The following is a 15,828-nucleotide window of genomic DNA, read 5'->3' on the forward strand; positions in this document are numbered from 1 at the left end:
GTGGAATTACTCATCTCCTTTCAAACTACTAGTTTTGATCAAATAAAAGCAAAACTGTATTTTAAATATCTCTGTAATTTGTATTTATTAGTTTCTTTAAAAAATAAGGAGAACATGTCAATAAAATTTTTTGTGAACAAATCGGTGATCGCTCAGGCTTAAAACTACATTGTAAAGGTCACGTTTATTCCAAACATGTGTGTTATAAAGGTCACGTTTATTCCAAATATGTGGGGCATGTCCTTACCGATTGTGGTACACTACAGAAGTATAGGCCTCTTTATAGAAATCAGCACAGCTTGACTTCCCAAAGATCACCTGGAGATATAATTACATGCTAGAAGTGTTAAAAGTGCTAAAGCAAAAATACAACAAGCAATTACTGCATAATAAGCATGCCATACCTGCATAGCATTATTTGGATCCTCTCCATTCATGAATTGAACTTTCACCGTAATGTTGCGGGCCGAGCCTTGGCGGTTGGCGAAGTTGAGACTCTGAGGGTTCACATACAGCAGATTTCTGCAAAGTAAACATACAAAGTCAGAAGAGCTTATGTGAATAATGTATATAGATGTATAAAATATACATAAAATAAAAATTAATTCTACAAACACCGTTTCCATATGAGTTGGGAAATTGTGTTAAATGTAAATATAAATGGAATACAATGATTTGCAAATCCTTTTCAACCCATATTCAATTGAATGCACTACAAAGACAAGATATTTAATGTTCAAACTCATAAACTTTATTTTTTTTTGCAAATAATTAACTTAGAATTCCATGGCTGCAACACGTGCCAAAGTAGTTGGGAAAGGGCATGTTCATCACTGTCTTACATGGCCTTTCCTTTTAACAACACTCAGTAAACGTTTGGGAACTGAGGAGACACATTTTTTAAGCTTCTCAGGTGGAATTATTTCCCATTCTTGCTTGATGTACAGCTTAAGTTGTTCAACAGTCCGGGGGTCTCCGTTGTGGTATTTTAGGCTTCATAATGCGCCACACATTTTCAATGGGAGACAGGTCTGGACTACAGGCAGGCCAGTCTAGTACCCGCACTCTTTTAATATGAAGCCACGATGATGTAACACGTGTCTTGGCATTGTCTTGCTGAAATAAGCAGGGGCGTCCATGGTAACGTTGCTTGGATGGCAACATATGTTGCTCCAAAACCTGTATGTACCTTTCAGCATTAATGGCGCCGTCACAGATGTGTAAGTTACCCATGTCTTGGGCACTAATACACCCCCATACCATCACAGATGCTGGCTTTTCAACTTTGCGCCTATAACAATCCGGATGGTTCTTTTCCTCTTTGGTCCGGAGGACACGACGTCCACAGTTTCCAAAAACAATTTGAAATGTGGACTCGTCAGACCACAGAACACTTTTCCACTTTGTATCAGTCCATCTTAGATGACCTCAGGCCCAGCGAAGCCGACGGCGTTTCTGGGTGTTGTTGATAAACGGTTGAGAAAGGTTTTTCTTAAACTGTTCAACAATTTTGCTCAGGCATTTGTTGACAAAGTGGTGACCCTCGCCCCATCCTTGTTTGTGAATGACTGAGCATTTTATGGAATCTACTTTTATACCCAATCATGGCACCCACCTGTTCCCAATTTGCCTGTTCACCTGTGGGATGTTCCAAATAAGTGTTTGATGAGCATTTCTCAACTTCATCAGTATTTATTGCTACCTTTCTCAACTTCTTTGTCACGTGTTGCTGGCATCAAATCCTAAAGTTTATGATTATTTGCAAAAAAAAAGTTTCAGTTTGAACATCAAATATGTTGTCGTTGTAGCATATTCAACTGAATATGGGTTGAAAATTATTTGCAAATCATTATATTCCATTTATATTTACATCTAACCCAATTTCCCAACTCATATGGAAACGGGGTTTGTACTTCTCAAAGCAAATGAGTAAAACATAGACAAAAAAGGCCTGTCTAATGTGCAAGGGGGAAATAGTTCAACATTTTGGGAGCAGGAATGGAAATGTTTCTGTCTTCTGTCCCCTCTGAGCTCTCTAAGTAAGTAAACCGGTTGGCCATGGCGTATGATACACAGCAACACGCTTTGCACCAATGGCATCAATATTGTAATAACCAAGGTGTGAATGTGGAGTGAATGAATAATGGGTTCTCACTTTTCTGTGCACGCTTGGAGTCTCTGGTGTATAGAAAAGCGCTATATAAATCTAATCCATTATTAATATTATTATTGAACAGGAAGGTGTTAAATCTAATTTACCTAGAAAAAGGTATGTTTAACCAAGTGGTGAATGTACTGTATCTGCTGGTCTTGGCTAAATAATAAAATAAAAACCAGCTGGTGTTTTGAGAGGGCAATGCTTTGGGAGAAATGTGATTAAAAATACAAGTGGTTTGAGTTTAAGAATCCTTGGCCCTTTGTAGCTCCTTGTAAAAAGACTAAAAACAAGAGTTACCACGCCGCATGTCAGGAAGTGCCAAGTAACCTAGGATCAGCCTGTAAACCACAGTGACGTGGTTAATTCAGTTGGGGATAAGTCTACAGAGATCACAGCTGGAAACACAAATTCCAAAGAAGTATGGGAATCTCTCTGGTGTTATATTTGAATGCTTCTCACCAGGACAACATAGTCCAATTAAAATGGAATTGGTTAAAAACAGTAGCAGAACTATTGTCCAAGCTTCTACACCACTGGAAGCAAATGTTCACTTTTTCAATGTTAGATGATGGCTTATACTGTATTAGAGATGGAAATGAGACACTGGAGCAGGTTGTTTTATATATTATAATGCTTCATATTGAACAATTCAATTACATTCTATAGGTTTGGCCTTCGCGAAAGTCTTCTCCTACGGTATCGTTGTAGCAAAATGATTTGTTGCTGCGCCAACATTAAAGCGAGTGTCGCTGCATATTGTTTATTACAACTACAACTACATACAGGAAGCTTTCTCTCTGGAAGCTACTAGCTGGTCAACAAGAGTTGTGGTTGCTCACACAGGAAAACATGTGGACAAAAATTGCAAGTAAGTCCCGCGTGCTTGTACCCAAACAAAGATTGTGGATGACTGACAAAAGGTTCAATCTGTTCCTGTAATTCTACTGTCAAATCCTCCCACCTCCATAGACATGCACCTGGGGATAGGTTGATTGGCAACTCTAAATTGGCCTTATGTATGAATGTGAATGTTGTCTATCTGTGTTGGCCCTGCGATGAAGTGGCGACTTGTCCAGGTGTACCCTGCCTTCTGCCTGAATGTAGCTGAGATAGGCTCCAGAACTCCCCGCGACCCCAAAAGGGACAAGCGGTAGAAAATGGATGGATGGATGGATAAACATGCTCATGTGTTGAAAGCAATGCACAGAGTGAGAACTCTTATATCCAGTTTAAAAGCCAGAGCTGGGAAAAAACAAACACAAACGTACCAATTTAACAATAACTGCAAAATTACTGAGTTAATTTTCATTCATCGTTCGATGAATTGACTTATTGAAAATCAGCCCAGGCCTAAAATTGTATTAATTGTTCAAATGCATCTGGACATCAAATTTAATGCTTTTTAATTCAATTTCAGGGCTTAATTTACACAAATTCCATTTAATGATTCTAATGCTTTTTATTGACCCGCGAAAACCCAGTGGTCTGTAATACACAATCCATGCAAAATGTTAACGAAAGCACTACTATTGTATGTTATGTAAACCACAAGTTAGTGTTTTAAATGTAGAAAAAACAAAAAACAAACATGACCCCTTTATTACACAAACGCACATCCAGTGAGAATAGTTCAATACAATAAAAAAGCACAAAATAGGTCAGATACTTCTATGAAGGTTTTAGCTCTATAATTTAAGTCATAGTAATCATGCTAAATATGTGTCACTTCAGTTGCAATAACACTAATGGGAAACGTATGTGATTAGTCAACTCTCATTTTATGAAGATGCTTAATATTGGAATTAAAGTTGTTCTACATTTTAAACGTGACTTGATGAAAAAAAAAATAGCAGTCAAAAATAAGAACAATATGATGAGCAAGCAGTATAAAATCAAGATAATGAGTATACACTGTCCAACCATGTCAACATATTTCATGCCCAATAACTGAACTCTGGCACAAATGACAGAACCAGTCTGCTGAACTCAAAGAGAGGCTGGAGTAGGCTGACTCAGCATGAAGCTAAATCAAGCACGGGAGCATTAATTATACATAGCATTATCAATCAGGGTAAAGTATGCGTGTGGTTCTAAATTTTAAGATTGATCGGACAGCCAATCCATCTAACACCTGTGACCGCCATTGTTGGCTTTCTGCTGATCAGCTAAAGCTCTGCAGCACAGGGAGTACTGGGATGTGGTATGAAGAGGGGATTGTAGTAAATGGGTTGAAAGAGGGGGGAGGTATGTCATTTGCTCATGGCAGTGATTTGTTTGTTCAGAAGGGGGAGGACTGCAGGGGGATTTAGGGGGAGGTGAACAGCAAACTGGTAGGGTTTAATGATCAACTTGGCCCCCCTCCTCCCCGGAGTGGGCAGTATATAACATGGGGCAGCATGCATCTCACATTAAGTTACATGGAAGTGTGGGAGCAGGGTAGAAGGCAAATAGTGTTGCCCTAGTACATTTAGACAACAAGTATAGCAAAAAAAAACTTTAACGAAACATGCAGTTTTGCCTGTTATTGCTGCTAGCCAGTTCTACTGCTGCGATTTCTCTGAAAAACCTTGGTCAAGAAGATATTCTCACACTACCTTCCGAAAACCTTACAACAGAACCAAGTCCTACAGAGGCAATGTCTCGCTTTGCCATGCTCGATGATGTTCGCCTACTTGCAAATGGCCTCCTGCAGCTGGGCCAGAGCTTACGGGAGTTTGTTCACAAGACCAAGAACCAAATCAATGACATTTTCCAAAAACTGAATATTTTTGACCGGTCCTTTTACCAGCTTTCAGTGGTCACATCAGAGATCAAGGAGGAAGAGGAAGAGCTGAAGAGGACAACCAGTGCCCTAAAAGCCAACAATGATGAGATCAAGAACCTGTCTATGGAAATTAACTCGAAAATCAACAACATTGTGCAGGAGCGTGCACAGCTGCAGAGTAAGGTGGGAAGTCTTGAGGAGACACTAAAGGGGCTATCCCAGAGTATGATCCCTGCTGACCAGATCAAAGAAATTACAGAGCTCAAAGTAAGGGAACCAAATTTATTTTTCTACTAATGCACAAGTCATGGTAAACAATGTGTTAATTCTTGACAGTGACTAGGAGAGAGAAAGAGAACTGTTAACTGTATAGTGGTGCTGCATTATTTACTATAGATCAATAATGTAATTGACACATACATGTTTTACACTGCACATATGCAGGGTTGTTGCAAAAATCTTCTCTAGCCTATGTTTTCTCTTAGGATTAATAGTCTAACTACCATCTTTTGGTGATGGGTAAAATTAGTATGGTTTATTTTAAATAATGTAATATTAGTATTGTACCTTATTGAGTTAATATTTAAGTAAAACTGAAGAAGACTGAGATTCGGTTGTAAATGAGAAAGCAATTATAATTTCAGTTTTGACCTGTCATTTTCAGGACGTGATTGAAACTCAAGAGAAAACTATTTCGAGTCTCCTCAAAGCTGTGCAGGACCAGCATGAGCAACTAGACCAGCAGAAAATAAAAATAAAAATTATGGAGGACAAGGTAAACAACCTTTTGTTTTGGTCAAAACAAAGTGAATTAGAATTTTAAGGAACCGTCTTGTGCAAAAGTTTAGTTTATGAAGTAATTTGATGAGATGTAGAAAGTTTGCAGATAACATTGCCTAATAATGTTAATGTAATGTGTTGTGTTGTAGTTCAACTATGACAATTTCCAAGACACAGCTGATAAGCCAGTAGATTCAGAGACGACAACTCCAGATATGTTTGAGGACTTGACAAACTCAACTGACATGGATATAAACGGTAACATTATTTCATAAATCTTAACATACCTTTAATGACTATTCAAATGTAAAGGAAAGTGAAAGTGGATTTAGCTTACGTTCTTGAATTGTCTTGGTTATTTCAGATCTTCCCATTGACTGCAGTGAGTTGTTTGAAAAAAACAAGAGCAGGAGTGGAGTCTATGTCATCAAGCCAAAACAATCTAAGCCTTTCAACGTTTACTGTGAAATGAGTGCTGGTGGGTGAAACTTTTACTTTATATACATTATTAGTGACAGTATTTCTATTCAAAAGTCTCTATATATCATAAAACAAAAACACTTATGGAATATTGTGTAAACTGGCATTAAACCTTACAGACAAAAATATGTCCATACACTCTTAGATGGAGGTTCAACTGTGATCCAACGCAGGGTTGATGGTTCAGTAGATTTTGACCAGAATTGGGAAAAGTATGAGAAGGGTTTTGGAGATCTGGAAAGTAAGTACCCTTATAAACACCAAATAATTAAAACATTCCAAAAATTGAAGTTGTTAAAAATAACTACTATGCATTGGTCTTATGCAGAGGACTTCTGGTTGGGTCTAAAGAAGATCCACAGCCTTACACACCAAGGAAGATACATTTTGAGAACTGATCTGGAGGACTGGAAGGAGGATAAGCACTGGGCTGAGTACCACTTCTCACTAGATGGTCCTGCTCAGCACTACACCCTCCGTGTTAGCCACTTCTCTGGTGACCTGGTTGATGCCATGGCCAACAGTTCTAATGTGAACTTCTTCACAAAAGATAAAAATAACGACAACCAACACAACCCTAACTGTGCACGCAGTTATACAGGTACTGTATATAATATTTTGAATACCCACAGCATCAGCAGAATGTTTACCATGATGACCTAGCCTCTCACAAACTTTTGACAGGTGGTTGGTGGTTCTCTGGGTGTGGAGAAAACAACCTCAATGGAAGGTACGTCTGGGTTAGAGCAAAGGGTCTTTCTTCAAGAAGGAGGGGCCTTCCTTGGAAACCTGGCAACGGGGTAGCATATTCCCTCAAGAAGACCAAGCTCTCCATTAAACGACTCACAACTGCGGAAGGTTTTAACTGAACTTAACATTCTCTGCGGACCATTACAACAACACTGGCAGTATCTAAAAAAAATAAAAAATAAACACCAATATGCAGCACTCAACCAAAAAGGGAACGTGCTAAATGATAGAGTATGTATACTTATATACTGTATGCCACCACATTCTTGATGTTGTATCAAACTGGTTATTTTCTTTAAAACTTTTTGGTAGAGGCTGTTGTACTGCACCTAAATAGGACGTCACAAATGATAGTACTGCTATGGAGAAATGATAGATTAATGCCAGACAGGTCATCAACCTAATCGGTCTGATCCAGTTCGGGCAGAGGAGCTGTCCTCACGTAACATTAGGAGTCACTTGCAACATGGAGAAATTGATTGACCGTGCTGTCTACGATGTCATGATAAAGCAGCCGATGGCAAAACAGCAAAGGAGTGACTGAAAAGCAAATCCAAGTTGCCTTACTTGTAAGTGAACATGAAGGTGTCTAAGTCTACTTTGGCATGTTATAGTAGCTTAGGACAAAACAAAAAAGGTAAAAACAAGTCATAGAAACAATAAAAAACAAAACACTATTCACATTGTCGAAAAGTACAGTTTACAGACAGGTGATCCGTTTCCCACATACACACATTAATTTCTTTAACTAGGCACCCAGCCTAAATATTAAATTGTATTTTGTTTTGATAGTGAGATGTATCGTAAAGTGTTTTCTTTTATGATTAGTTGTCATTTTTTACTCATTGAAATATTTAAATCATGCACCTGTAATTTTGCTATGTATTATCGTAAAACAGACATAATTAACGTGTATCTCTAATATTGGGTCATATTGACCCTTGCCCATTGTAAACAAATGTTGTGTAAATGTTTGTCATATATCATGTCTCATACACGCTGACAATGTAGGTCTTTCAAAACTGATGGCCTAATAAAGAAAAACAAGCAAATGACTGATATCTTTATGGAATGTTCTTAAGTACAAAGTACAAATAATATTTTATGTATGACTTTTGCATTACCAAAATTGTGGAAAATCACAATGTCTGCTGGCCTGCAAGTCACGGTAAACAAAATGTATATTGCTGCTTTAATTTTGGAGCCCATTTGTAAACCATATGATTTATCAGCAAACTAATATGCTAAATGACAGCAGAGCTATATCAGCTGCAACTAATGGTGACATCTTTTGAAATGGCAATGACAAAAATCGTACGTGGGCCAACAGCCTATGCAACATTATGGTTTATGGTTTAAGTTTATTTCCAACATGCATACAGTTACAATATGATACTAGGGCTGGACAATTAATCAAATTTTGATTTTGATTATGGCTTTTTACGATCATGAAAATATAATAATCGAAAAAAAATTAAAAGCTTTTAACGTTGGAACGGATGACGAGCAAATGAGTGAAAAAAGGACGTCTACTGGAAGTTTGGGATCTTACCATGGTTGCTACTTATTTTTTGACACATCGCTAGTATGCCTAATCAATAATCACTACACTCAACAAAAAATAAGGCATATGATTTCTGCATTGATGTAACGGTGGACAGAGTCCCATAATTGGCCAATACAACGAAATCCGGTGTTAAACACAGAATATCAAGGTAGTAAAATCCTGTCATTGTCGGGAGAAGAAACATCTGTTAGAGAAAATGTGTTCTGGACCACTCAATCCCCTAAACACGCAACTGCCCCATCCTTAACAATTTTGGGGGGGTCACTAGAAGCTGCGACTTAACAACGAAGCTAAAGCTAGCGATAACAATCCATACACCCACAACACATCTTATCTGCTTGAGTTGTTGTGAACTACATCATCGATGTAGGATCACCTTACAAACATGGCAGCAGTCGCAACTTGGGAGGCGCTCTCTATTTTTGTTTAAACAGCCTCAAGTCGCCTCCACACGACAAGCTAAGAACAGCAGCACACTTCACCCCTTTACAACAATAGCGTGGTGCGCCACATCCGGTCTGACTGCACTAACAATTTAAAGGTTTCAAAAAAATATCTTACACAAGCATAATGAACTTTAAAGCGCTTAATGATATATTTACACATTTGCCTTTGTGCTTTGACCTAAAATACTGGTAAAATTTGTCCAAAATCATATTGCACCAATAAATGTGAGAGATTTTGCATTAACAAAAAAACACTTTGACACAAAAAGCACACACTCTAAGGTGGTAAAATAAGTGTAAAAGGTAAAAAAAAATTTTTATAAAAAAGTACCAGCAGAGTGGAAAAAACAAGTTGCCTTTATATTGAAGCTATTATCATATATGTCTTATTTATGACACCAAAAGACTTTCAAAGTTTGCAAATAAATAATAATGATCAAAATAGTATACATTTCAAGGAGATTCCAGAGCCATTTTGAGAGATAATGGGGAAGCCAGTCACGTGATCACGTGACATCGCGCTAGGAACCACAGATCCCTTCCCTATCAACAATGCTAATCAAGCAGACTTTGTGAGAGCCAACAACTATTACTTTTGGAAAAATTATGATCCAGGACCTTAAATTCTTGAGCCCTAACACAAAGAGGATGGGCAATAAGTTTTAGAAGCCGAGTGATGGATGCAGTTTCATTGTGACACTAGCATCCGCATCATTGCTAGGTGCTGAACATAAAAACTAACAATAACAAACCACAATATTACAAACACTTATTGTAGTATTTCCACTTGCGCTAGGATGCAGACCAACGGGACGCTCACATAAAGATTCAATCGCAATCCTCACTAAGTGTTAAAAAAGATTTCTTGTGGGGTCTATTTCGCCATTTCGGGGGATGTGAAAGTCGACCAGCCAGTCAGACCATGGCCACATTTTTCTACTACCAAGTGACAGCTGCATGAATTACAGTATAATATAGAATTTACTTTTAGCAAGTTTGAGACAAAGCAGAAGCAGCCGTCGGCCCAGTGTGTCAACAACAGCAGCACTACATCTCTTCCCAATATTTGCGTATTTCCAGTATGACTGTAAGAGTGCAGAAGCGTTACTACTGTGACGTCAATCTCCGAAAATAGCTAAGGGTATTCAGAGAGCAATATTCAAAACGGCTGACTGAATTTGTGGCATTTTGTAATGTTTAAAACGGTGTTTTCACATACTTTGTGGATTGTATATACAATTGGATATGGTTTAATGCAGTGGTCCCCAACCTTTTTGTAACTGCGGACCGGTCAGCGCTTGAAAATTTTTATAAAAAAATACAATCATGTGTGCTTACGGACTGTATCCCTGCTGACTGTATTGATCTATATTGATATATAATGTAGGAACCAGAAATATTAATAACAGAAAAAAAACAACCTTTTGTGCGAATGAGTGTAAATGGGGGAGGGAGGTTTTTTGGGTAGGTGCACTAATTGTAAGTGTATCTTGTGTTTTTTATGTTGATTTAATAAAAAATAAAAGTAAAAAAATAAAAAAATACAATTTATTTATTTTTATTTCTTGTGCGGCCCGGTACCAATCAATCCACGAACCGGTCCCGGGCCACGGCCCGGTGGTTGGGGACCACAGGTTTAATGGATACAATGAAACACAAATAAGCATGTAAAGTCAACTTGTTTTTCCACTCTACTGGTACTTTAAAATGTAAAAACTAAATTGTATTGTTTTTTATATTTATATTGTTATTTAGATGTTTTTTTATTGCTATTATTTTACTTGTGATTTATTTGTTACGAATATCCGTTTTTTTAACTACATTCAAAGTTGAGTTTTAGTGGTACAATAAATACTCATGTTTTCAAATTAATGAATAATTGTGTAATTAATCATGATTACAATATCAATCAAAATAATTGTGATTATTATTTTTGCCATAATTGTCCAGCCCCATATAATACATCACATTTTTTTCAGTTTCTCATTACATGTTCAAAAAGGAGTAGGAAGAAGCAGAGCTTATTTAGTCCTAACCCTTTTCCACTTCATAGCAATTATTAACATATTTATTCACTTTCTGTTGTCCATTTATACTTAATTTACTTCACAAATAATAAATAAAGTTCTCAATAAATAGTTAAATGACTTAAAAATTACATGATAAGATGAATAAGATTCTCATTTTCCAATGAAGTATAAACAAAATAATTCAGGATTCTTCTTCTTTGTACTTGGTAATCACTAAGTTTGAACAATTTTTTAAACTGGATCATATTACTACAGTTTGATTTCTTTACCTAATCCATTCCATAATTTAATTATACATACTGATACACTCAATATTTTCAGTGTTGTATGTGCATACAAATGTTTTAAATGAGCCTTTTCTCTAAGGTTACATTTACAAGTATAAACCTCCATGTTTCGATATCTCTGCATGAAGCTCTAACTGACAAGTGAGGATTTATACCAGCCAGGAAACTAAGTATTTAGGCTAATAAGACTGATTTTTGGTACTCAAGAGTCACACATGATACAATAACATTCCAAAGCATTTTATAAAAACTTAAAGGTGGGGAACGATTGTAGACTGTGCAAATGTTTTTCTCTGTACCTGTATGTGGTGTTTGGCACATATACATCCCTGGCAGGAAACTCCAATATCTCTCTGGTGGGTCGCACTCTGCTGTCTGGGTAAGGTTTAACCTGCAGAAGGTCAGGTGTCAAGCAATAGTGGGGGTTCTCTGGAGCTGGGGAAATGTCCAACTTCAACTGGGCTGCAGGGAAAAGACAGTAAGAGTACGTTTAGTTTTTTACAAGGAGCGTCTAAGAGCACTCTTCTCTCTTCTATGAGATGTTTATACCTGTGATGGGTCTGAGTCTCCTCAACACTGAAGAAGGTCGTCTCATATCAGCAAGAAATTTGTACAAGTCCTCATCACTCAGTCTATCACCCTCCTAAAGCCAACATGCAGATCATGAGATTGAACAATCCAACACGTACAATGAGCCAAGTTACCGATGAGGGACCGAACTGGTGGTCAATAAGACTAAAATAGCCGCAAACAATGGTGTTGAAAAAGTCGATATTCCGAGCTATGCTATCTCCCACAATCAGTGTAGTCAGGGAGAAGAGTCATTTTAGGCGATGTTTTACTATTACATGAAGATGGGCAGCAGCAGGACCGGAAAGAACAGAACTGGTTTGTAGTGCAGCGGGGCAACAGACTCGGGAAGACAGGCCCTAGACGCTCAGAAAAGCTTCAGGCTTGCGCAAGAAGCCAAGCTGTGTGTGGAAAAGCACACCTCAGCTCGGCTAAAAGGCTATGAAAGCTGAATCGCTGCCAAAGGTTTGGTTTCAAATGGTTGGAAAACCAAATAATTTCTATATCTAGCTATAAGCTAAAGCTGGCAAGTAAGACTGGATGTTTTGGGGCAGGTAATACAGCGTTTACTGTGGCATTTGGTACGCTATCTAGCAGCGAGAAAGCTTGTAACTCAAATTATGCTTGTAACTTCAAGCATGAGAAAAAGCAGAGAGACCGCTCGTATCTCAAAATACTCGCAAGTAAAAGGTACTCGTGAGATGAGGTACCACTGTAAGAGTAGAGATGAGGCTGTGCAGACCTGTTTAAAGAAGTTGGTGATGGTGAGAGTAGCAGGTCGGAAACCAGTGAGACTACATGATTCATCTCCACTTGTGGTTCTCTCTAGAGATCGTCTTCCCATAATGCTTGAGTTCCTCCGTTCTGACCATGAGCCTTTTCTCTCTGTAATAAGAAAGTAAGTTCCCACAAATTAAGAGAAAATTAAGAATGTGCTCAAATATTTTCTCGTAAACCTTGTTTCCAAACTTAGTCCACTGGGCTAAAGATTAACCATTGCATTACATTTAAGCTTCAAAATTAACACAAAATATACAGTCTTCCTAGAAATAACATTCTACCACCATTGCTAGCTGGTACCCTTGGAAGCGAGGGGTTAGAAAAACACCAAGGGTCAAACCAAAAAATAAAATTCTAGAAATCAATATGACTGGACACTATAGACATTTTGTTGTGTTTGAGTATGCTTTAGTTATTATTTGTCATTGCAAAGTTGTTTTTTAGATAAAGAAGTGCAATATTTTCAAAGCCATGAGTTTTGTGCATGACCACAAGACCTCGGTTATATCCTCTTTTGCACAAGCAAGACTGACAAACACTGATTCTATGCGTGCACACACACAGACAAACACACACACGCACACACACACATGTATAGAATATTAAAAGAAAAAGACCTGAAAGGCTCATCTCCAGCTCAGTGTCTCTCTCAAGACTGCCAGCACTGTTGACAATATTCATTAAGTGAATCGCAGTCCAAGCAAAGGGCATGCGATACCGGCCCAGGCGTTGGCAGAATTGGTCGGACTGGGCGCGGAGTTTCTCCAATTTCTCTTTATTCTACAAAAAAGAGAGACCACCCACCATAACTGGTGTGCACACTTATTGGACAACTTTTAGAGTGCAGAATTATTATGCATTTAAAAATGTTTTTCTTTTCTTCCATCTCACACTTGTTGTTGTGAGAATCAGTGTCATGTAGTCAATGGAGGCTGGTCACCACTGATCTGTGTTATTTTGTGCTGCAACAACCACAGCCTCCCGGATAATGTTAAAGGAGAACTGCAGTTTATTTTTTACATTTTGCCTATCATTAACAATCTATATGTAAGACAAGAACACATACTGTATGTCTTTCTTTTTTTTATGGATTCTAATTTGTAATATACAGCAAGTACAAGGTCACTAACAATGCTAATCAGCTAATGGTAGTAAATTCTTGCGTCCATAAAGCCCTCTAAAAAAATATCCAAAACCCGCCAACAATATTCTATTTACATGTCGTAACCTAACTATTAACCAAGTATTATCGATTTTGTTATCATAAGTGCTAACGCAGATGGACTACTTTTAGCGGCGCCATGATCACAGACAGCGAACTGGCTTGGGCTGCTATATTTACCTATTGAGCCGGTGAGCTGCATCGCCTCTAAGTTGGTAAAAGTTAATTGTAGATTATAAATCATGCCTCTCACTTGTATAGTACAAGGTTGTGACCATTAACCGAGAAGTTGGTCAACTTTGACATTCTACTTAGACCCATGGCGAAAAAGACACAAAAAGATGCATTTTTCTTTTATGTCTGTTTTCTTACCTGCATGAGGGTTATGATTAATTCTTCATCGAAACGGAAAAAATATGAATTCCATCACTCGGCATCCCACTGAGAGCAGATATTGTACAGTTAGTGATTGTTTTATCATGATCGTAGTTTGTATTTCTTGTTTAACACTTAGCAATAGTGCCACTTGCTGGATCTGCTTATCACTTAGTTTCTAAAACTTGTAGCTTGTCCTCATATTCAGGCTAAAAAATACAAGGTTCTGGATCATCGTTTGTCCTCAAGTAGTCCTTGTTGGCTCATGAAATTTGCCGTGAGTAGTAGTAGTTGTTGTCAAAGGAAATAGCAAACATTGTACTGCCTGTGTAATTAATTCACAGTCATACGCTTAAAATTTGCAAAATAGGTAAATATTACATGCTATTATGAATGTGCTGTTACTACATTACATATACTGTATTTACAGCATGTATATAAGACGTTGATGGAGGTTTTAGGATGTTTTTAGAGCGCTTTATAGCCGAAACAAAGCGAATCCCATTACCTCTATTGTTAGCTGACTTGCTAGTGTTTATTTACAAGTTAGATTGCATAAAAAAAAGAAAAACGTGTGTCCTTGTCTTACACAAGGATTGTGAATGATAGGGATGTTTTTTTTTTTTAAAGTGCAGCTCCTGTTTAACAGAGGTTTCTTCCTACTTCCATCTATTGGGCTTAAAGAATGTATGCAAAATGTATACCACAGCATAATTATCAAATATTATCTAGACCACAAATAAGTGTTTTAAATGTGGTTTAAAACCACTATAGGTCTCCTTTAGATCCAATAAGCAGTTAAAGTAATACAGCCTAGAGTTGGAAAATATGCATTAGCATGATGATGATAAAGTCATAATACTCTTTGGTGCCCACACCATCTCTGTGACTCATACAGAAGTGACTCTTTAAAGTATGCAAAATATGAAGATGCTGGTTTTCTGAGTAACTGTACCTTGGTAGCATCTGATTCTTTGAAGACCATGTAGGGTTCAGCACATTCCCCAATATCTCCTTGCTGCAGTACTTTTTCCAGCTGAGAGATTAAGAAAAAATTATAATAATTACTATCCAAAAACACAGCAAGGAGCTGATCATAGAAGTGAATGCCATGATTCATTTTTGAAACAACAGAAAAATTATGAGTGTCTGACCTTGATGACCAGAAAGACATCCTGAGAAGGATATGTGATGGAGAACACAGCAGAACGGGCCAATGTGGAAATGGCTGCAGTCTGAATATGTGGACGCAACATAGCCTTTGTCTGCTCGGAATTTAGGTCAAAAAAAAAGTTCTCGGATATCTGTTGAACACATACAAATATAGACATAAATTAGATTTTAATTGAATAGATGCACATTTAAAAAGCATGATATTATACTACATAATAATGATGTAACTGTTTGGTAAGTGGGCATGTTTTCTGTATAAAATGTCCCTTTGTTTCCCTGAAGGGCTTGTCATTTACCATTTTTTTCAGACTATAAGGCGCACCTAAAATCCTTTAATTTTCTCAAAGATCGACAGTGCTTACGGACCTCAAAGCAATTTTATTTGGTGCATGGTGTAATGATAAGTGTGATAAGTAGATGCCAGACACACATAGGACCGCAGGTTGACTTGACGCCTGTTTAATAATTGACGCTGACAAGCAACACCAAACTTTGACGTTTCATTG

At 37.6% G+C, this 15,828-nt stretch overlaps 2 protein-coding genes across 17 annotated transcripts in view; one reads left to right on the plus strand and one right to left on the minus strand.

Moving 5' to 3' along the window:
• Positions 1–15,828, minus strand: part of dock7 (dedicator of cytokinesis 7) — a 97,912-nt gene that overhangs the window by 60,556 nt on the left and 21,528 nt on the right. For all 16 annotated transcript variants that reach the window (XM_062028242.1, XM_062028240.1, XM_062028234.1 and 13 more), the window contains exons 9-16: positions 15,304–15,453; positions 15,105–15,185; positions 13,230–13,392; positions 12,575–12,717; positions 11,812–11,905; positions 11,562–11,724; positions 405–522; positions 248–318 (exon numbers count right to left, since the gene is read on the minus strand). In XM_062028242.1, the coding sequence (XP_061884226.1) occupies positions 248–318; positions 405–522; positions 11,562–11,724; positions 11,812–11,905; positions 12,575–12,717; positions 13,230–13,392; positions 15,105–15,185; positions 15,304–15,453 (983 nt within the window). The remainder of the gene's footprint in view (positions 1–247; positions 319–404; positions 523–11,561; positions 11,725–11,811; positions 11,906–12,574; positions 12,718–13,229; positions 13,393–15,104; positions 15,186–15,303; positions 15,454–15,828) is intronic.
• Positions 4,583–8,113, plus strand: angptl3 (angiopoietin-like 3). Its single transcript, XM_062027552.1, has 7 exons — positions 4,583–5,189; positions 5,587–5,697; positions 5,852–5,960; positions 6,067–6,180; positions 6,328–6,423; positions 6,511–6,783; positions 6,867–8,113. The coding sequence occupies exons 1-7, from the start codon at positions 4,665–4,667 to the stop codon at positions 7,049–7,051; spliced, it is 1,413 nt and encodes a 470-aa protein (XP_061883536.1). The 5' UTR covers positions 4,583–4,664; the 3' UTR covers positions 7,052–8,113.

Source organism: Entelurus aequoreus, linkage group LG19, assembly GCF_033978785.1.
Source record: "Entelurus aequoreus isolate RoL-2023_Sb linkage group LG19, RoL_Eaeq_v1.1, whole genome shotgun sequence".
Taxonomy (NCBI): Eukaryota; Metazoa; Chordata; class Actinopteri; order Syngnathiformes; family Syngnathidae; genus Entelurus; species Entelurus aequoreus.